The following is a 22,722-nucleotide window of genomic DNA, read 5'->3' on the forward strand; positions in this document are numbered from 1 at the left end:
AAGGCTGTATACAGCCAGACAGCTCAAGTAGGAAAATACTTGATAAATACTGGAAAATGCAGTACTAGCACTAGCAATAGCAAAGCTCACTGAACAAGGTAAATAATGCCTCATATCCATAACCACAAGCTCTACTCTTCTGCACAATGGTAACGACAGAAACTTCAACGTAACAGAAACTCTTTCAAATGTCAAACATAACTGAATATTAAACATTAATAGATGTTTCCCTTTACTCAAAAACACATAAAGTAGCACTTAATTTCAATATTTACTCTCCATATCCAGCCATATGCAAAGCATAAGGTAGCCCATTTTCCTTAATTTTTTCTGTTTAATCAGTTCCTCAATTCAAGCCGCAAAACTGCTTGTTTCCTTTTAAAAAATTAGGAAAAAAACACAAAAAACACGTTTATTAGTGAAAACACTGAACCACAATTTCTTTAATGAAATATACACACTATTTTTAATATTTTTAATTCTTTAGTCCAAGGTTGAGAAATGTCTCAGACTCAGTAAGCGAGTGAAGGTGTGGGCGTTGAGCATTGGCCGTTCTTCTCTCACCATGCTGCTCTTTTCATCTCACACCCGTGTGGTTAGATCAAAAACATGCGACTGCATTCAGAATTACAGCAGATTGTCAGACACAGTAGAGTCAACCGGCAAGAAGAACACCTGCTCAGTCTGCATTGACCTTTCTCGAAAAAAAAATCTGCAGATCTGTGCAACACAGAGAAACCGCTGCAATATAGAGCAACAGTGACTTTGTGGATAATATATGAAATATATGAACCTGAAACATAAAACCTCTATCACTAGGAGCTCTTGTCTATGTTAGCAATACCACATCAACACAATGTCCTTTTTGGCCTCTGAGTTCATTAAGCAGGGTTATGTCTTGACAAACACATCATGTATGGAATGACAAATATTAACAGGCCTCAGCAGACTGACACATTGTACTTCCAAAGTAAGGAAACTATAAAAATGCAACAGAGAAGTGAATTAAGCAGTCATTCTGAGATGCATGTAATATGGCCCCATGACCCCATTTCCTAAAACTCTAAATTAAGCCTATGTAGCAAGTTATTTTATCTCGGCAACATGTTTTCCAAAAGCATCATGACCAGTATAACTAATTAGCACCTTCAAGAGGCCCAGACCACTGGGAAACTAACGCACAATGTAAACAGGTGTAGGACTAGCTTTTGCACATGTGATTTATAGGCAATGAGGGTCCACCCACTGGAGACTTGTAAGGTTTTTCTTTCTTATTTTGTTTCTCCTTGCAGGCCGTTTTCAGTCAAACTGGGAGGCGTTTCATTGTATGATTGCCTTGTTAAGTTAAAAGAGGTAACATCAGATATTTTTTCTAGACACTTGAAAATATAACCATGGGTACTTGGACGCATCTTTGGACGCTGTTATGTTCTTGCTTTTTTGCTTCACACAGTAAGTTTTTTTTTTTTGCATTTTGCCTGCATTTTCAGCTAAGAACATTCTATCACATGTATATTTGTTAATTTCAAAGAGTTTAACTATTTAATCTAATATTCTAGTCATAATACAAAACTCGGAAACATTTTAAACGTGTTTTTATTATTATTTTGTTTGCAGCTACTCACTCGTTCATCTTGACTCAGTCACCGGGACTCACACACGTCTCAGTCGGCGGTTCTGTAGAATTAAGATGTATATTTGAGCAGACCGTTAGGTACTGCTTTAATGCTGCTGCGTGGGAAAAGTTGAATCTACGGACTGGAAAACTCACGACAGTGAATACTAACCATGAGAATAAAGTTCGACAACATGATGATAAAACTTGCGTTTTGACTCTTAATAACTTAAGCCTGAAAGATTCAGGCATGTACTATTGTATCAGCCATTATAACCAAATGGCTGTGATCGGCAATGGGAGCAGGGTGATCGTATCAGGTAGGCCTAAATCTGGAGTGAAGTCTCATCACACTTTTTTTAGGATCAAAGTTACTAAAACAAGCAACATTTTGACTTGCTGTTCTCTGCTTTAGATCGTTCTGTAACAAAACTATCCATCTTATACACACCACAAGAACCTGACTCACCATCGGTTTCACTGCAGTGTCTCGTGACTGGACTTGTCCCGTCTCAGGTGCGTGTGTTCTGGAAGATTGGACAGAATGAGCGTGCTGGATGGACCGAGTCCGGCTGGACAGACGACACTGATTCAGCCACAGAATTCACACGGGCTCATCTCTCTGTTTCTGCAGAGGAGTGGAATAAAGCCGGTGAAATTCAGTGCTTTGCTGAATATGATGGCGAGAGCATCTCCAAAACTCTGACGCGAAGCGGTGCGTAAATGATGAAAATAGCAGAGAAACATCAGGAAAAATGTTACACATTATTGGCCTCTTTTATTCTCTTTATTTTCAGAATTCTAAAAAAAAAGACCAGCAGTCGCTCTAATTGTCGAAGTAACTATAACGTTTTAATTTAAAAGGCCAATTACAGAATGTTTCCCTTTAGTTTTTTATTTTCATTTTTCAGGCAGTGGTTTTGTGTGTTTATTACAAACACATGTCAAAACTCTGATTAAATAGCTAAAATTGATTTGAATATTTAGAATAATTTTAGTCATTCTGTTGTACAAATTATAACTAAATTTGGTCACACTTTATTTTAAGATTCAATTCTCTCTATTAACAAACCATTAACTATGACTTTTGCCTCAATAAACTCTTAATTTGCTGCTTATTAATAGTTAGTAAGGTAGTTGTTATGTTTAGGTATTGGATAGGATTAGGGATGTAGAATGTGGTCAAGCAGAACATGTGCTTTAGAAGTACTAATAAACAGCCAATATGTTAATAATAGGCATGCTAAAAAGCACCTAGTTAACAGAATTGGTCCCTATACTAAAGTGTTAACCCTACATTTAAATATAATATAAAAAATCACTTCTTGTACATTCAGGCAAGCTATATTAGGTCAATATAAAGAATACCAATAGACTAAATCCTTGTGTGAACTATAGAACCCTGTTCATGCTAAAACTTTAATGTATTAATTATTCATTATACTCTGATCATGGTTAATCTTTCAGAGTTGAATCAAAGAACTCTGTGGATTCTGTACTGTGGCTGTGGGACGGTATTGCTGACTATGGCCGTGGTCTTCTCTGTTTGTTTATGCCAAGGTAAAGATTTAAATCAATCTGGGAACCTGGTTAATTGAACCTGGTTAAGGAATTTTAACAAACTAATAAAAACTAAGTAAGTAACAAAAATATGCAAATACTACATACATGAAACCCAGAATTATTCCCATTATTAACATTCTGGTTTAAATAGCCTGTTGGTGATATGATGTAAAATTGTGTAATTCTCAGGATAAATGAATGGATGAATGAATGAATGAATAGTGAAAGGAAACAAAAAAACTGAAAAAAATAGTTCATTTACAAAGTACTTACACAAAAAATATGAAACTGGTAAAAATGGTAAGATTCAATTTAACTTTCTCCATTCCAAAACTTAGAGATGCATATGACAAAAACATTTACAGGATCAGTATATCAAGCAATAGTATGTCTAAAACATTTGATTCATGCAGGAAAATGTTTTCTAAATTCTACTGTAAACTGATTGATGCTGTTGCTATTCTGTGTGTATGGTAGATATATAGTCATCTAGTGCACTAAATCTGCCTGTAGCTACATCCTAACACATAACAGCACTGAATCTGTTATTAAATAAAGTCATATTGTGTTTTCCCGTTAACAGGCAGACGGAGTAGAGGGACTGCAGAAATTTCATCTGTAATGGTAAGCATGGTATAGTCTAATAATTATATGTAAATATATTTAATGTTTGTTAAATGTTCCTTCTAAATAGTTATTGGTGAATTTGTAAAAAACGTAACATTTTTGAAAATTTGTTTAGATTAACCTATACAAGAGAAGTCAAAAATGATTTGGCAAGGACTGTCAAGTGTAGTTTTGTGAATGCTATATTAATTAATTAATTTATTTTGTCTAGTTTTACCCTGCGGATCCCATCAGTTTAAGTCCAGCAAAAAAATAAAGGTCAAATTAAAATTTGTGAATTATTTTTAATCATATTTGTTATGAGAAACAGTATAGTCAATCCTTAAGACCACTCTGATGTTTTCTTCAGATAATCTTTCCTTCTTTTCTCTTTTTTTTTCAGGGCGCCACTGGAGATCAGTGTTATTGAAAGGAATGTTATACTATACCAAACAATTACTAAAAATTAAAATCAATTATATTAACATTTGCATCCTCCACTATTTATGATGATGATGGTATACCAAATCATGTTATACTTTACTCTCTGATCTGACTTTCTTTTGTGCTCTGTGGGTGAACAAGCATCTTTCATACTTAATATAGAGTTGTTCTTGAGTCAAAATTATATGAATAATCCATATTATTGTATGATTATGTCTTCTCTTGTTCCCAAATAAAGTTGTTGTTTTTTCTGCCTTTACTCATTTGGAATGGAAATGACTTTGTTAGGAAGCAAAAGGGATTGAACATTTATTCTGGTGCAGTTTTGAGGCTATTGATTTGAGCCAGATTTTCAGTGAATAACAACTTATTTCACTCTGTTTAGCAGTTTATACTATAACACTTTAGATCAGGGAACACTATTAACTAGTTGCTTAGCATGCATATTACTAGCATGTTGGCTGCCTGTTAGTATTTATAAAGCACATATTAATGCTTTGCATGACCATATTCTAGATCACTTAACCCTACCTAAACATAACTACAACAACTAGGCCTATAACTTACTTATTATCAATAAGAGGGAAATTAGGAGTTTATTGAGGGAAAACGCTTAATAGTGAATATGTGTTCCCTAATCTAAAGTGTTACCATTTATAGCCTATAGAAAACAAGGTTTTGTTTTTCTCTTGTGTATTCATGTTTTGAGTAGGTATTTCTGATCATTTCCACATAAGTGGAAAGAAACGTGTCGGCAAAAGTTGAGGAAGGATCCTTTGAGCTGATGACCACAGACTTTTAAAACTCCTTCATTCCACCAGCTTCTAGTGATTTATTAGTTTTTATAAAACGGATAGTTCCGGTCCTTGATTCTGATTGGCTGAGCCAAGTTCGAAGCTGTTGTAAATTACTCTACAAACATACTTAGAATTTAGAATTTGGCGGCAGCACCTGAGGCAGTCAAAAACAGTACAGACATATGCCACTGATGCATAAATGATATATAAATGATGACACGCGAGGGAGCGCCCAAATAGTATTAGTAGTGTTGCTTACCACACGAGGGCGCTTCACGAGTTCTGAGCTCTTGGTTTCAGCCACAGCCCAGTTCTAGTAGTAATCCTGCTATATTTTCCAATGTTCCCTGCTTGTGTCATTTTGTATTTGTAAAAACAGTGATATCAACCTTTACACTGTTTAAACACAGTTTGTCTCTGGAGTAGGGATTTTTAATATGCTTTGAAAAAGAGTAATGAAACACAGGCCTGCCTAACTGTACTTCTACATTAATCACAATAGCACAAATCTGGATAAAATGTCATTGGTGATTTTTACAGTGAAATATTTTTGTAAATGTCATAAAATCTGTTTGCTTATAGATTTCATATTAAGCAACAGATGATTGGAATATTTATTTTATTATTGGCCCTGCCAGTGTCAAGAAATATATTTGTTGAAATATGTATGTGATGTATATGAAAGTACATATTATTTTTCACCTTTTTAACATTGCAGAAGCTATTTTAACTTCACCTTAAAAACCTAACTGACTTGTTGCATGTCTTTCTGGAATATGTAAGCAGTCATACATATAGAAACTGTGTGTGCATATTTTGTTTCCAATTGATTAGGCAATAAATGAAAAATAAATAAATAAGCAATAGGATGGCACATTAGATTACTTGTTGAGATGTGCAATCTAGGCCTTTATTCAGACTTAATCTCTCATATTGAGAAACTGCTCACACATTTACTAGTTTTACATTTTTCATATTTTATATAGTTGAAGTTAAAAGTTTACATACACTTGCAGAATCTGCTAAATGTTAATTATTTACCAAAATAAGAGGGATCATACAAAATGCATGTTATTTTTTATTTAGTACTGACCTGAATAAGATGTTTACATATAGTCCACAAGAGAAAATAATAGCTGAATTTATAAAAATGACCCCGTTCAAAAGTTTACATACCCTTGATTCCTAATGTGTTGTTACCTGAATGATCCACAGCTGTGTGTGTGTGTTTTGTTTTAATGATAGTTGTTCATGAGACCCTTGTTTGTCCTGAACTGCCCGCTGTTCTTCAGAAAAATCCTTCAGGTCCCACAAATTCTTTGGTTTTCCAGCATTTTTGTGTATTTGAACCCTTTCCAACAATGACTGTATGATTCTGAGATCCATCTTTTCACACTGAGGACAACTGAGGGACTCATATGCAATTTGAAGTTCAGGGTAAATTTAACTTATTTTGTCTTTCTGGGAAACATGTAAGTATCTTAGCTTCTGAAGGGCAGTACTAAATGTAGCCTATTTAGGCAAAATAAGAAAAATGTACAAATGAAAAATGTTCTGAAAAAGCTTTTAATGCATTTTGTATGATCCCTCTTATTTTGGTAAAATAATTTACATTTTGCAGATTCTGCCAGGTGTATGTAAACTTTTGACTTCAACTTTATACAGAGAGAGAAAGCGAGCGAGCGAGAGATTTTATGCACAAATTTGTAACAAATCAACATTTGTTTGATGTTTTCGGGTCATAGGATCAAATACATACATTTCTGTGGTTTAGAAGCGTCTTGCTAAAATGAATGAGGTTGTTAAAAAAAGTAGAGCAGTGACAAGGGCAAAAAATCTGGTTACACTGACAAGAGGATAGCAAGTGTCCTGGATATCTGAGAAAAAGAATAAAACGAGAAATATTGTGAGAAAAGAATCAAAAACATTTATTCTTAAAAATGGACAAAACATCCAAAATAATATAGATATAAGATCCGTCAAGAAATCCCACTGATCCCATTTTTGGACAGGTAATATTAAAACATTTGATTTGCTATCTTGATGAAGAGATATTATGAAAAGTTATTTACCATAATAATGCAGAGTTTTGTTGAACATCCATCCACCAAACTTCACAACGCAGGTGCACGCTCCTCCTGTCCTCCACTCCTCAGCCAATACTGCTACATAATTATGAGTTTTCACTGAGTTCTCTTCGCCTTCTTCCCAAACAAACAAAGTTTGTCCATTTTCCTTTCTACTCCCTATGAGCCAGTGCACATAGACCCGTGATGAAGCAAATCCTCCGACTGTACACTGAAGAGTGACTGTAGAGTCGTGGTTGTTGCTGCTGGCAAATGCATTGATATCAATAGACGGCATCACAGCGTTGTCAGCTGCAAGAAGAAAGATAAACACCACTTTACTGAGATAAAACAGCAAAAAGGACTGACACATAATTATACAATAAAAACGTGAGCTTTCTTATCAACACAAACCTTGAGAACCTTCATGTTAGGCGGTAGTTCAGAAACTTTTGAAACTGTTTATGATACAGTACCTTGTACAGTGACAGCTGTGCCATTCCCAAGGTACATATGTTCACGGTCTGTAGCGATGCAGTAATACGTCCCAGAATCCTGCACTGTTGCGTTGTAGATGGAACCCTGACACACTGTGGTTTCCACCTGCTCTTTAGTCTGGTGAGGGATGTTTGAGTCCTGCAGAATGTCTATTATTCCACTCACGGGGTGTACTCTGACCCAGGCCACTGTGTGACAGAATGACTGCACCTCATTCAGCTGGCAGTGCATGGTCACTCTTTCACCCGATCTCACCTTCACTGACGGGGGAAACTGATAAACTGTTCCCGCCATCGCTGCAAACGGATTCAGACCTGAAAATGTCAATAATTCAACAGTCTCCTATATGCTACTTTGCTAGTCTTACCAATTACACTAGTTTTAGGTACAAACTTACGGATATGCATAAACGAATAAAAATACTGGTAGCTTACCTTTTGGCGAAATTAAACAGAACAAGATAAGAAAAAGGAGGTCATACATGCTGTCTGAAGACTTCACAGGCCCAAGAAACGGAGAGAAATGTGCTGAGTGTGACAAATCACACCTTTTCCTGTCTATATCCTCGGTTGTTTCTTCAGCTCTTAAAACTGTTAGGCTCAGTTAGAATCTAAACTGAGAAACAACTTTATTATATAACTCACCACCCATTACAAAATTGCAGATTGGACCACAACTGCAGTTACTGTTGTTAAGGCAGCACTATAAAACTGAAATTAAGCAGCAGTGGTTGCCAGAACTTTACCGTAAAAATATGGTAGCAACATTTTAGGTTTTACAGAATCAACTCAATTTGACAGTTATTGTTAACTGAAATAATGTTAATATACCAAATTACTAAAGTAGCTTTTTTTTTACCTTTATAATATACTTTACTGAAAAACACTAGTGGTAAAGAGAAACTGGAATGATGCATCAGAGTTCATCACAAGTGTCTTTTCCACAAGCTGACCTAAATATTAATATATTAGAAGGCGCAGAGTGTCATTCACACAAACACAAAACACAAACATGGTAACACACATGACACTAAAACAATGCGATAAACATTCATTTAACAAAATAAGATGTAACATAAAGCCCTAATGTAATAACTGAGTTATACAGTTATCACTGATTCATTTGAAAGAATTTACGTGTGAGTCATTGAATCATTCACTCATCTTATTAGTTCAAAACACAGATACATTTATGAATGAGACACTTTATCGTGTGTTGCTCACACAACTACTGGTCAAGCTTTGGCTTTTTTTTTGTTAGTGGAGCAAAAACACAAAGAAATTGGCATTACTATAAAATGTACGTTACTCAATATTAACTTATATTCTATTGAACTACGGTATATGTTGGACTGAATATCAGCACCACTGTGAATCTGTGTTCTTGTGCCTACAGCTGGAACGACAGCACTCTTGCTCATGTGATATTGCTTAAATTAGAAATGTAATAAGTATAATGGATGCATTTATTTTATATTTCACAGAAACTGGATACCATGGTTTTTCAAGCTGTACTGAAACTTGAAAGAATTTCAAATGAGAACTACATGAATTCTGCGTGGGATGAGTAAAGTGGCCAAATCATGTCATCTTTGTTGCACTCTTGATGTATAACACAAAAACTGTCATCTATTTAACACAAGACAATAATGACTAAACACATGAACATGATCTAAGACTGAAGCGATGTGGCACATGGTTGTGTCCTATTTCATTTGAACAAAATCAGCAATTTTGTTCTTCCACCAAAGTCTTTGGGGTTGGAATTATGCATGCATGCAAGTTTTTCCGCTGACAAAGTAAAGTGTGGACATTAACCAATGTGAGGTGAGGTCCACATCACCATTTTGCTTGCGTGATGCATGCAACCACACGATAAAGAGGACACAGAGATACAATAAAACTGAGGAAATGAAAAGAAAATCACTTCCTGGCCCTGCCACACAAAACAGAAGCCACATAAGGCATTATATCTAATAATAGTTTTTTTCCCCCTTACAATTATCACACTGACAGTTTTATAGGCTATAGGTAATAAAAATAGCATAATATATGAAAATAAAATTGTTTATGTAGTTATTTTTTTTTCTCTGGTTTTAGATTATTGGTGTAAATTCATATGATTTCAAGAAAAAGTGGGTCAAACAATATGTTTATTTTATTCAGGTTTTTTATTCACTCTATTGGAATAAACAAAGTTCAGAACATATTGGATAAAAGTATAAATTTACCCTTTCAATTCACAAAATAAACAACACTATTCAAAACATCAAAGATCCATAACGATCAACAAAAATCTGAACATAAACATCACAATTACTCATGCTTTTTGGGAAGAGATATCAAAATATTAGTAACTGTTGCCTTCTTTCATCTGATGTACAGCAATGCCAAATACCAAAATAAGTTTGATGAATAAAAATGTGTTAGAGCAAAATAATGGATATAAACTGAAAACTCTTTGAAACTATATGTTTTTGCATAGACACATCATCACAAAAGTTTTTGGTCCCAGCCTATGAATAATCACTGTTACCAGAAGCAGGAGACCAAAAATTAAGCAGACAGACAGATATATGTATTTTACAGCATAACACACATCCGGTGCATCTGTGGAGACAGAAAATATGAAAAAGTTCATTTAGAAAAATAAATCATAGAATATTCAATACAAAGATGATCACTAGAAAACAATGAATAAACTAACATAAGGTTGGGGTCAGTAAGATTCACCAAAGCAAGCTGCATTTATCTGATCAAAAATAAAGTAAAACAGTAATAATGTGAAATATTATTAGAATTTAAAATAGCTGATTTCTATTTGAATATAATTTAAAATGTAATTTATTCCTGTGATGCAAAGCTGTATTTTCAGCATCATTACTCCAGTCTTCAGTGTCACATGATACTTCTGAAATCATTCAAATATGCTAATCTGTGTGTTTGATTTATTGTTATATTGTACCATGTGGCTGAAGTGTCTTGGTATAGAGCTGTCCTCCAAACTCCACTACATACACACACACACACACACACACACACACTGCACCTTCCTTTCCCACTCCTCAGCAGTAAACAGAATCTGGTTCCTAGAGATCTGGATGGCACCATCGTTTTCATGTGTCAAAATTGGCTGTCCTTTTTCTTTTCTCCTCTCCACAGTCCAGAACATATGAACCTGAGAAGCCTCGACCCCGTTCACAACACACTGAAGAGGGACCAAAGGACCGTTCGTGATCAGCGGAGTAAGAATATCAATAACAGGAAACACAGTGTGTTCTGGAATGAGATTAGGGGAAATATTTGGTTACAATGGAAAGAAATACTAAACATAATAAAGCGTTTGAACTGTTTGTGGCAGTCATTATGTTGCTGTCCAATGGGTTTACTCTAAATCAGTCCATAATGAAGATGTGAGGCATATACACGCTTAAAAATTCCATGAAGAACATCCATGGAAACTTTCCATTCCCACAAAAGATTCTTTATACTGGAAGAAGGTTCTTTAGATTAGCGAAATGTTCTTCACACTAAGAAATAAATTCGTTTCTAAGTACTAAGAGCTAAGAACTAAGAAATAAGTTCTTTTATGAACTGATCATAGAAGATTCTTTGGGGAACCAGTTGCATTGAACCAGTTCAGTTGCAATGCTATGGAAACAGTTTCTTCAGCTGCATTGCTTCGAAAGCCCACTTTTTAAAACTTCAGTTTTAAAAGTTTTTAAAGGGAGCTGTAGATAATTCAGCAGACAAATCTAAGAACTAAGGCCATTTCAAACTGCACCGACAGACACAGACAAATGGCAACAGACACGTTTGCCAAGTTTGTCTAATCAGTGTGTTATCCCTGTCGGCATCTGTTGGCTTTGGTCGCCGTTTGTTTTTGTCCTTCTTGGAACGTCTAAGAAGTGACTCAGAAAAAATTGAATAATAATAATAATAATAAAATTGGCAAATATTTCTCAGCTCAGGCCATAAATGCCAGGTACCACAGACACCCATTTATTTTTATTGAGAAAATGAATAGAAATATGCAATTCATTTGGCTATTTTTAGTAAAGAAGACACTCCTAAAAGTTATTTGTGGTGTTTTGCATATCTATTTTGGGCAGTGCATTGTCTAATAATTCAAAACGGCTTAAAGTTGACCTTCCAGGGTGCCAGCATTTTTATCTTTCAACTTCTATTTACGTATATTACTACATTAATTCACAATAAAGAGATTATTATTATTATTATTATATCTCACCTTTCACAATGACTCTGGATCCATTACCGATGTGAGCAAAGCGGCTTTGCACAGCTGCGCAGTAGTACATACTGGAGTCATGCACCGTTGAATTGGTGATAACAGCAGTACAAATACTGGTCCACTGGTTTGGATGAGTGATGAGGATCGATCTGAAGTCTGTCGGTCAGGCTGATCGTTGCGTTCTCGGGAATGACTCTCAGCTAAGCCACTGTTGAACACGGGGAGTACAGCTCTACAATGTTGCACTTTAAAATGACATCTTCTCCAGCCATCACCTCAGCCACTGTCGGCCATACAATGAACGGCTTTGTCGCTAGATCAAAAGATTGGCATGTTTGTTATTGTGTTATTATCTAACATATTATAGAACTCAATTTCAAACAACATAAAGAAGCGTTTAATTTTTGTAATTACAAAATTCCAGCCCATCAATGTATAGGCCATCCATTATCATTTGCCTTCTGCATATTAAATGTTTGCTAAAGTGAAAAAAATATCACATGCAAAACACAAATATACAAACAAATAAATATATCTCACAGATTAAAGCACAATATGACCTTTAAATACACTTGATTTTTCAAGCAAGTTAGTGGAACATAAAAAATAAACAAATTAGCACATTACGAAATGACTAAAATCTGTTTACCTGTTCCCACAGTGTGAGACAGCCAGATCATCATCAGCCGGATGCTCATCTTTAAAGTCTGACGATCACAACAGAATCTAGCCTTCATTTGACTAGTTCAGCAAAAACCTGGTCTTCCTTTCAGTCGTCTGATAGGGTCTTTTTGCAGTAGATAATGACTACAGAAAACACAGGATACTCAAGACTAAACCTATGGCCCTAAAATTGCACTTGTTTTCATATCTGTAGGAGTTGAAATTACTGAGTGTATTGAGTGTATTTCATGACTCTTAATAAAAAAATAAAAAAACATCTGTACTGGTAAAGCTCAAAAATTCCCCTTTAATCAGCACTAAAACAACAAACATTCAGCAGTTATGCTACTTTATGCTACTTTTTGCAGATAAAATCAATGTAACAAACTAATGTCCTTTTAGAGCATCAGTTGATAATATGAATAGATATGAAAACATAATTCATATTCTAATGCCATTTAATTTGATTGAAATCAAAGAATAACTGTACATCGCTGGTCCTTTTTTTTTCACTGGGGGACGAGCTCTAGTTTTTTTTCTAGGCAGTAGGAATTCCGCTCTTCAACAGAAAAAAAAAAAAAGTTGATGTGGAGGTGAATTAAAATGATTTTTTTAGGTTTTTTTGGCTCATTTTAATGCTCAATTTATTTTCAGTCATATTGAGGCCCTGCTGACAGTTTGCTGAGGCTCCTAGTGGGCCCCAGGCCTCTGACTGAGAACTGAAATATGGAGAAATATGGAGGCTGTGCTCCAGTACCGATGAAAGGATCGAAACGGATACAGAGAGAGTCATGACTCTGTGATGTCAGTAGATATGAGAAATAAAGGCAGGGTAGACGTAGATTCACTTTAGCACAGGTTTGAACAGGACAGGGTATTGTGACATCAGCATCAGAATAGGCAGAGTAAATACATATTCTATCAGTCATATTTCAACCCTTGTTGAGGTGACAGGGAACTAATCCTTATGCGCTCAGGTTTCCTGCTTCTCTAGATACTTCTCTATGTGAAAAGTAACAGGTTGGAAGGCACACTGATATTATTTCTTAAAGTTATGTTGCTAGTGACCCTATACAGTATAGGACAAGCAGTTTAAAAAAAAACATATATACTGTATATATATATATATATATATATATATACTTACACTTACTCATACAGAATTACAACTTCTAAAATATGTGTATTAAAGACTCCTTCGGAAAGCTTATTTATTCAGCTTTCCGATGATGTATAAATCTCAATGTTCGAAAAATTGACCCTTATGACTGGTTTTGTGGTCCAGGCTCACATATATTCCAATGCTCTCTCTCTTTAGTCATTCACAAGAGTGTGGCATTTATTGAAGCACCTTTGTAAGGTAGATGATGACACACTCATGAGCAAATTTTGACGCTGAAACTCTGAAGTATATGCGTAATCTATGCACCACAACCATACAAGTGTGAACACGAGTCTGTACGTACAAAGCACATTTGTTCTCTTTGTAAGTATGTAACATTTGCAGTGGACTGCAGGTAAAACGGGCAGTCTGCAAATGGCAGCTTGCCATCAGAAAACTGTGTGGTATGTGAAGAATTTCAGCTCACTTGCAGTGAGCTGAAACTAACATCTGCAGTGAGAAATACTGCTGTTTGTGCATACACCCAAACTAAATGACAATGTGTAGCAAGAAAAGGAAAAAATGTGACCATCTACAATGTATTTTAAGATGGTACTAAACCATGATTCTTTCAAGTTGACACAGAAACAAACAGTAGAGTAACAAACCAGAATCAACATGCACTAAAGAAACTGACAATAACACTTCATAAGGCCAGACACAAAGGGCCATTGTATTCCCGTGTGAAAAATTAAGTGTGCTTAATTGTACTGAATGTGCTATTGTAGTGTACTTCAAACCATAAAAGTATACTTTTAAAAAAGCTGTGCCTGCAGATAATGAAATAAAAGGCCACTTTAGTTCACTTAAAGAGAGCTCATGTTTTTAACACACTTAAGTACACTTTTATAAAGTGCACTTTGTACTAATGTCAAATGAATACAATTTTAAGCAGTACACTTATTTTGATGTGTTGACTAGCATACTAAAACACAAAGTACTTGATTATAATTTTAACGGTAGTGTGTTATTCACTATTGCATTTAAAGTTAATACATTTTAAATGAACTAAATTGCAACTTCATTACAAATGTGTAATTAAAAATATATTTATATGCATGACATACAAGTTTCAGTAGAAATGACATTAAAGTACATTTTAGTTTACCATAAATGCTTGTCAGTACATTCAGCAATAAACTTATTTACCTTTATAACCAAAACAACAGAAGTATGAAATTACATATAAAGACATACTCAAGTCCTACTTAACTGTCAGAAAAGCACTTCAACTAACTGGATTTAATATTAATTTAAACTGTTATTCATTTTCATTAAATTGTAAATAATATGTAATTAAGTGTCTGAAAACCCTATTCAATTCACACAAAAGTATATTCTTGTGAAGTACATTAGTATGCTAAAGTGTACTTCTTTTTCAAAAAGGGTTCATATGTGTACATATGGCAAGATGAAAAAAGTCTCCTGAACACTTGAAATATTCGTATGATTGTGCATGTGTAATTCTGCTTGTTTAAACGAGTCAGTTATACAAAGCCCACGAGGTATCAATTACCATTTTTGAACTTGCACAAGAGGGTGGTGCAACTGTTTGAAGATGAGGACAGACTGACTAATTCAGTGCTCAGTTTGTTTGTGTGTAAATCTGCGTGATTATACACACCTGTGCATTGCTGTCCTATATTCTGTACAAGTAATACGCTCATGTAATGCTGTCAGAGGTGTGTCATGTCTAGTACTCTCAGTGCATCCACCCAAAATGCTGAGCATGCCCTTGCCTGTGCATTACCAGAACTGTTCAGAAAACAAGCAGAGGAAGACAGCCAAAGCCAGTGAATTTTGATCTGACCAGGGACACGCCTTGCTCAACCACTATAAAGTATTTTTGAAGGATTCCTGGAAAGAATATCATAAAAAAGACATACAGTCCTGTTGACCAAAGCAATATACAGCGCATTGAATATCTGCCAGAACTTCTCAGTTCTTTAAAACAAAGAAAAAAATTCCTATATAAAAACTAGCCCAATGCAAATAACCCAACCACACGTTCTGAACTAGGGCCTGTTGTTGCGCAAAAGAATTTGGATCCTGAGAGCTTCCAGATGTGTTCCCAAAGGAGCAGTAAGTCTGTTTTCCAATAGTTTTATCCATCAACAAAAAGTGTCATACGGAAACCTGGTTTTCCAGAGTTTTTTCCAGAGTGCGGAGCCTATGAAACCCGATCGTCTCCGCCCCGTTAGGTTCACTGTCCTAAAGCATCAAGTTACAGGAGACATTTTTCCCATAGCAGTCACTGACACGGAAGGTGTGTTTAGTTTTTTTTCTCCTGAGTGGGAGGATTCAGGATGTCAGCCAAGATGTGACAGAAGCGATGGGACACTGAGAGTGTAAAGTAACAAGCATTGCACGACGGGAACAGTAAAGTTTATCTAGAGCCAAGAAAATAAAACAAATCACGTCAAATGGCGACACAGGTAGGTGGTTTATGTTATATTAGTCTATGTATTTGTGATTGCTCGTTTACATTTCAATTTGGTTTCACGCAGTTATGTGTTTAGCCTATGAGTTTTTACATAAGCTGAGCTAGGTTTGTTCTCTTGAAACTACGCGTTTCTCGGTAATCTTCCGGCACTTGAACGAAACGGAGTCCAGATGCTGTTGTTTGTTGTTGTCAAAGGAACTAGTTTTTATTAAAGGTTATTCACGATTTTTGATTCTGTTTTCTTTTATCTCTCTCTCTCCGAGCAATCAATAAACTACAAGTGCCAATGACGCGTTTTGCCTCGCCTGTTTTCTGTTTGTTTTTGTTATTACGTGAGTTTGACAGTGTCTCGTTGATTATCAGGTCTTGTACCCCAATCATATAGGACATGTAAAATTGAAATTCAACCCTCAAAGACACTGCGTTCTTTCGCAATCCGCTGCTCTGTTTCTGAACGCAGGAACGCGTCCTGTGTTAATGGTCCCTAACGAAGAAAAAAATATGGCCAGTGTCAAGATAATTCAAGCCATATGAGTCGAGAGCTTCGCTGCAATGAAACGTTCACAGTTCTATCTATGCAGACGATACAATGGCTGTGTGTCTAAACCTAGCTGGCTGCGTCCCTGCCCTAACCCACCCCCATCTGGCCTACGATACCCAAAAATGCTGTCTAAGCAGGCAGCTCACAAGGTTTTGACATACAGCCATTGTGTAGAAATGGAAAGCACGGGCAATCAATCAGAGTCTTTGCGTTGTTGCTCTCTGGGAGAAGCCTCAAGACGAAGATTGCCTATGTGGAGTTAAAGAAAGAGGGGGGAAGTGTGCAGAAAGTTTTTGAATGGTCAAGACTGCAAATGGGGTTATATATTAACACTTTTTTATTATCGTAGCCACACGTGTATTTCAACACCATACAGTAAGTGTATTTTAGGTCAAAGCAGAGGAAGCCTAACCTTTTGTCTTAACAAAACAGGGAAATGGTTTCCATCATAAATGCACAGCTTAAGTAAATAATGCACAGAGGGCGGGGCTGTCATGGCCTGATATGCAGGTATTTCAGGTACTGGATAATTGTCTGAGAGCAACAAGGTTTGAATAGACACAGTTTACAAAGTCCATTGATAGTGCTCTGACAGTCTTGGAGGGAGGAAGGAAAAGCACTATCTTTTAGATTTTTTTTTTTAGAGGTAAATGATCAGTATTGAAACAGGTGCATATAACTGATTTAGTCCTAATGTTCATTGCTTAATTATAAAAGACAAAAAGAAGAGCTATTAACACTCCAAAACTAAAGCAATCATTTCTAAATACTGAAATAAGTACAGATCGTCATAGCATTTTTCAGCTTCATGCATTGCATTTTTTCAGTTGAATTATGACAGACATTGAGCAAAAAACATCATTGTAAGCTCTCCAGATCAGTGTATTTGTTTCTAGGCTCTTTAAAGTTTCAATACATGAGTGGTTTTCTAAAGAACTAGAGAATAAAACTTCTTTGAGAGACTTAAACAGGTTCTCCTATGACATCGGTTTAAAACCATTTTGGTTTTAACTCAAATGTGTTTACTATACTAGTAAAACCCCCCCACCTGTATAATTCTTCTATATAAGTATCTGTCTGTCTGTACTCTCTTGATTCTGCAGTATTCTGACCTTGAGAAGGCCATTAACACCTTGGTCACAAACTTCCACAGTGCTTCTCCTGATAACCGGCCTACGCTTAAGGTAGATGAGTTCAAGAATCTCCTCTCCTCCCAGCTGCCAACTTTAGTCAAGGTAAAACCCCTGCTATTCATTCCAACAGATACCAATGACTCAAAACTGTTATTACTCACTTCCTGTGATTGTACTAGTGTAGTTATAGTGTAACAGTTCCTAATAATTTCAAAAGGAAAAAATGTGAAAATGCTACAGCGAAACCAGTTAAGTGATTACATTATGTTAACAATGATATTAGGCCAATAAATGTTTTTGTGTTGTTTTAAGGCCTGTGGTTTTTTGTCTTTGTTATTATTGGCTCCATGTGCTGGAAAGACTAGTTTTGTTGAACTTTTAAGCCAGCATGCAGGTCTTAATTATTATTATCTGTTTGTTTAACTTATTTTGGTTGCAAAAATAGGTTTTTATGTCATATACATACAGGTGTAAAATATATATCATCCCCAAATGTCTGTAACGTTGTCACCATATTTGTTACAGAAAGGTTTTGGCAACCACAGCTGCCTTTTTTTTTACCATAATTGACCTTTTTTCAGTCTGAGGGACTGGTTGGTTTCACAGAGAATGTTTCCCAGAGTTTATTGCCTTACATAGAGGCGTGGTCTGATTACACAGATCAGTTTGAACTCAGGTTGAGCCAGCAAAGGACACTGGGTGTGGCTCCACTGAGAGAGCAAAATGGTGGCTGCCGTTGATCTGAAAGATAAATAATTTCTCCTGCAGTCAAACTGACGCTGCTCTTCAGTTACATTCGGTATCAGATCATGTTATGGCAGGCCTTCTACAGCTTAAGGGAGAACTTCTGACATAGTAGATTTTGTGTTTCTTTTAGCTGAATGAAGAGCTAATGCTCTGAGGTATATGGTATTGTAACATCTGAACAATACTTGAGTGATCCCGTACTTCAGTGCTGATGTAATTCTGCTCACAGTTCATGTTGTGACGTGTTTGTAACAGAAGAGTGAGAAACGGTACAGACTGTAGTGATTTAGAGAAAAAGTATCTTAGCAGAGAATTAATATAAATCTTGTATATGATTATGGAAGTGTTGCCAAGTTTAATAATTTGATTATTTTTAAAGATTCCAACTGAAAGCTTGAATATGTTAGCATTTGTTGTACTCACTGTATTTGAATTTGCAGAGTAACTGTTAAAGCTGTTAAAAATCTTTCCAAAAACTAAAAACACTCCTAGCCATACAGACAAACCACATGAGGGCGACAAAGTGCCAGTTTTCAAAAGCAAAAGTAAAAAACTAAAATGGATACATGAACACTAGTGAGTTTGAACACCTCTCTCTCTCTCTCTCTCTCTCTCTCTCTCTCTCTCTATTACATTTATATACATACATTGTAAGATATGACAAGAAGTTTCAAGCACTTCTGGAGCCTGATCCAGAATTTGGCCACAACCCAGCATGGTCTGCTGAGCCACGAGAAGTTGTCCAAATGCACCTGCCTTTTACTATGAGCCGTGGGCTTCAGCTGCACCTGCCACTAAGACCTGGTCTCTCTGCATCTCTGCATTTATCCAGAACCACTCATCTCCAAACAAAACACTAACTTTCCTTCCTAAGCATTCCAATAAATAAACACAATTTGTACATCAAGATGTCTTTATATACATTTTTTTTTTAAATAATGTGTCAAGCAGTACAGCCATCATCTCTCCTCATATCAAGTATCAGGTAAATCTTAACGTACAGACCAGTTAACTACTTCATATACCATAATTGAACTGGAGTCCAATTCGTTTTTCACTTGCAACTGGATTTACAGCTTCCCATAAGTGCATTTAACAAGTGTTTCTAATAAAAATAAAATCTTTCCTTTTTTGTGATAACACTACATTTAAGGCTACTGCCAGAATAGTCTAAAGTATGTGTATTTCAAGACATAGATATGTACTGAGTGGTTTATGCAAACAAAAACAATAATAACAATTTTTATTTATATTTTGTAATACTGTTTTTTATGGCCAAAAATCAATAACACCCTGAATTATTGTCTAATAAAATTCATATCAAAAACGTCGCTTGTTGATTTTTTTATCAAAATGTATAATTCTCAATGTTTAAATAACCTTATTTAAAATCAACTGTAATTTTATTTAGAATCGGCTGTCATTGTGCAACAGAAATGTTACTAAATCTGCCAGTGTAAAGAGCGAGGTAATTTCTGACAAAATAATAATGAACAAAACTCGGTAGCAACAGAAATTATTATATCTTACTTAATTATTATATCTATTACTATATTGTATTAGTCTTAGGTCTTAGAACTGTGTATAATAGAATATGTTTTTTGTTTTTTTACAGTGTAGGTTTTCATGAGAATTTTGCCTTCATCACAAAGATCTGATAACCACACAGACAACATACACCAAGTGTGAATGCAGTTCCTATCCTCTTGCATTGCCCCTTGCATTCCACACTTGTCCATATAGACCTGAAAATTAATTGAACTGGAAGTCTTTTTTGCAACTCTTGCAAACGCTAATTTGCATTTAGACATTCAGCTAAGAAAGTCACAGGTTAATAGACCAATGCATTCTACTGTGCTGTGTTTCACAGTTGGTGTAGGCACTCACCACAATGTTCTGTCAAAACAACCCCACAGAATTAGCACTTCCGTGTGAACTGTTTTCTTTGTTGAATTCACACTTGTGCATGCATTTTTTTTCATCCCTTAAAATCTATATACAATGAAAATGAGCCCTATATTCTCTTAAATATGCTCTTAAATTTAAAGCAGTGCATTTTTAAGGTAAACACCCTACAACTGATATACCTGTATATTGCCCAACAACCATTATTCTGATTGAACAATAATCACTGATTTTGGTCGAATATAAGAGTAATTATTGCCAGTTTCAAGTGCAATGCATGCATTCATTCATAATCTTTGACCTTTAAATTGGAGGAAGCTCTCCATCCTGATTATGTTCCAGAAAGATCCTCATCTGCTGTTGAATAAGACAAAAAGACATAATTTTGAGGGTACTGCCCTATGACAAGCTGTTGTACCTCTAAAGGTACAATCTTTGGAAAACTTTGACATACAGTATGTTCTTGGACAAATTTGAGGCTGAGTTCCTGTTTTGTTTCTTTAGCTCAAGCAACATGATGCCAATCCCATGGAATGCATAAACCAGTTTAAATCAGTTTATGCATTCCCCGGGAATTAAACCCAATGGGTGAACTATCCCTTTAAGTAACAAATGCTGATGTTGATTGTGTTAACACAAATGTGCGGCTTTTCACAACTAATATGAATATCACAACTTGATACAGCTGAGAACGTTTATTAACACCAGCAGTTAAAATGTCACAGGTTCAGTCTGATAAGACTTTGAAGACTATATTACTATTTTTGTACATGAAATGTACCACTGATCGTGAGTCATAGAGAGCTTGCAAAACATGAGGCTGAAAAAAGAATAAAAAATAAATCAATAAAAAAACGGAGCAATTTTGATGACTACTTTAAATTGAACTGTTCATATGTTGGTATTTATTGATATGTTGTATATATTTATCACTTGTCCTGACCACCAGCTGTTCAGCAACAGACCAAACAAAGAAGTTTCGGTATTAATATAACAACAACTTCAAACAGGAGGCCAAAAAGTACAGAGTTCCTGGTTTAATGCTGCCCAGGAAGTATGTGGGCTAAGCCCAGGCTTAAGCTACATGGTGAGTGTTGTGAATTCTTTATATTATATATCGTTAATACTATATACTATTATTAATACTTTTATTTTATATCTGGTAAGAGTTTGTATTATGTAAATATGCACTACGCAACTTGTAGTGTGATACGTGTTCTACAATCTGCAGGAGTTTGCTGGATGGCTACAAGTCAAAGCACAGCAGCAGAGACTGTCTATTCGTCTAGTGCAGCGCTACCAGCACGAGAGGCTTCCAGGTGTCGGGAAAGAGAAACCCTCAGCAAAACAAAAGGGGTCAAGTCTAGTTCTTTACTATGGTGCATCTCCAGTTGAGACTACACTCTCTACCCGTCCAAAAGACCCCAAGCAAAAGAAACCACTCAAGGTACAAGCAGGAGCCCAGCTAGCGAAGCTTCTGAAAGATGAGATCACTCTCACAATTCAGCAGACAATTTTGTGGACAGATTCTACAACTGTGCTGGAGTGGCTTCAATCCGACTCTTGTAGGTTCAAAGTCTTTGTTGGAACACAAGTCTCAGAAATCCAGGAGTTGACAGAGCACAGTACTTGGCGGTATGTGGACACACAGCAAAACCCAGCGGATGATATCACCAGAGGTAAACCTCTCTCTAGTTTTACTGTGCCTGGGCGCTGGAGTCATTTGGTACAACCAGCAGCCCGTGTTGTGCCATTTTTGCTGTGCAACAACATGCTTGCAATAACCAAGAGAGTTACCCAGGTGCTTTACAGGCAGTGCAGCAGAGTTTTTATGTGGACAACTATCTGGCAAGCTTTCCAACCACATCTGAAGCCAAGCTAACAGTTGATCAACTGCGCAGTCTGCTAGCTACGGGTGGTTTTGACCTTAGACAATGGGCTAGCAACCAGCCATCAGTGATCTCTCATCTACCCACAGAAGCAAGGTCTTCAGCTGCAGAACAATGGCTTGAACAGAACAGGACTGATCCAATGGAGCCAACTTTGGGTAGAATGTATCCCCCCTATCCCCCTCCAACACAATAAATGTATTATCAATACTTTTTGTCTTTATGTGTGTTTTTTTGTATTTTTTGTTTTTGTTTTGTTTAATTGTTTTTTGTTGTTGTTGTTTGAAATGTTGATTTAAAGTGTCAATTTTTTCATTATCATTTCAGTCAAACCTATAAAAAACTTTGTTAACCCAAACTACATAAAAAAGCTTGATCAGTCACATAAAAGTAATCAGA

At 35.9% G+C, this 22,722-nt stretch overlaps 2 protein-coding genes across 2 annotated transcripts; both read left to right on the forward strand.

The window, feature by feature from the left end:
• The first annotated feature begins 1,356 nt into the window (after positions 1-1,356).
• On the forward strand, positions 1,357-2,420 carry LOC107745042 (uncharacterized). The gene is made up of 4 exons (XM_016558875.1): positions 1,357-1,452; positions 1,618-1,935; positions 2,031-2,330; positions 2,413-2,420. Exons 1-4 carry the CDS (start codon positions 1,395-1,397, stop codon positions 2,418-2,420), a joined length of 684 nt encoding a protein of 227 aa, XP_016414361.1. The 5' UTR covers positions 1,357-1,394.
• Positions 2,421-15,898: 13,478 nt separating this feature from the next.
• LOC107745043 (protein S100-A14-like) lies at positions 15,899-19,856 on the forward strand. The gene is made up of 3 exons (XM_016558876.1): positions 15,899-16,100; positions 17,753-17,973; positions 19,198-19,856. The coding sequence occupies exons 1-3, from the start codon at positions 16,089-16,091 to the stop codon at positions 19,295-19,297; spliced, it is 333 nt and encodes a 110-aa protein (XP_016414362.1). The 5' UTR covers positions 15,899-16,088; the 3' UTR covers positions 19,298-19,856.
• Positions 19,857-22,722: the final 2,866 nt, after the last annotated feature.

Source organism: Sinocyclocheilus rhinocerous, unplaced genomic scaffold (assembly GCF_001515625.1).
Source record: "Sinocyclocheilus rhinocerous isolate Xijiao unplaced genomic scaffold, SAMN03320098_v1.1 scaffold438, whole genome shotgun sequence".
NCBI lineage: Eukaryota > Metazoa > Chordata > Actinopteri > Cypriniformes > Cyprinidae > Sinocyclocheilus > Sinocyclocheilus rhinocerous.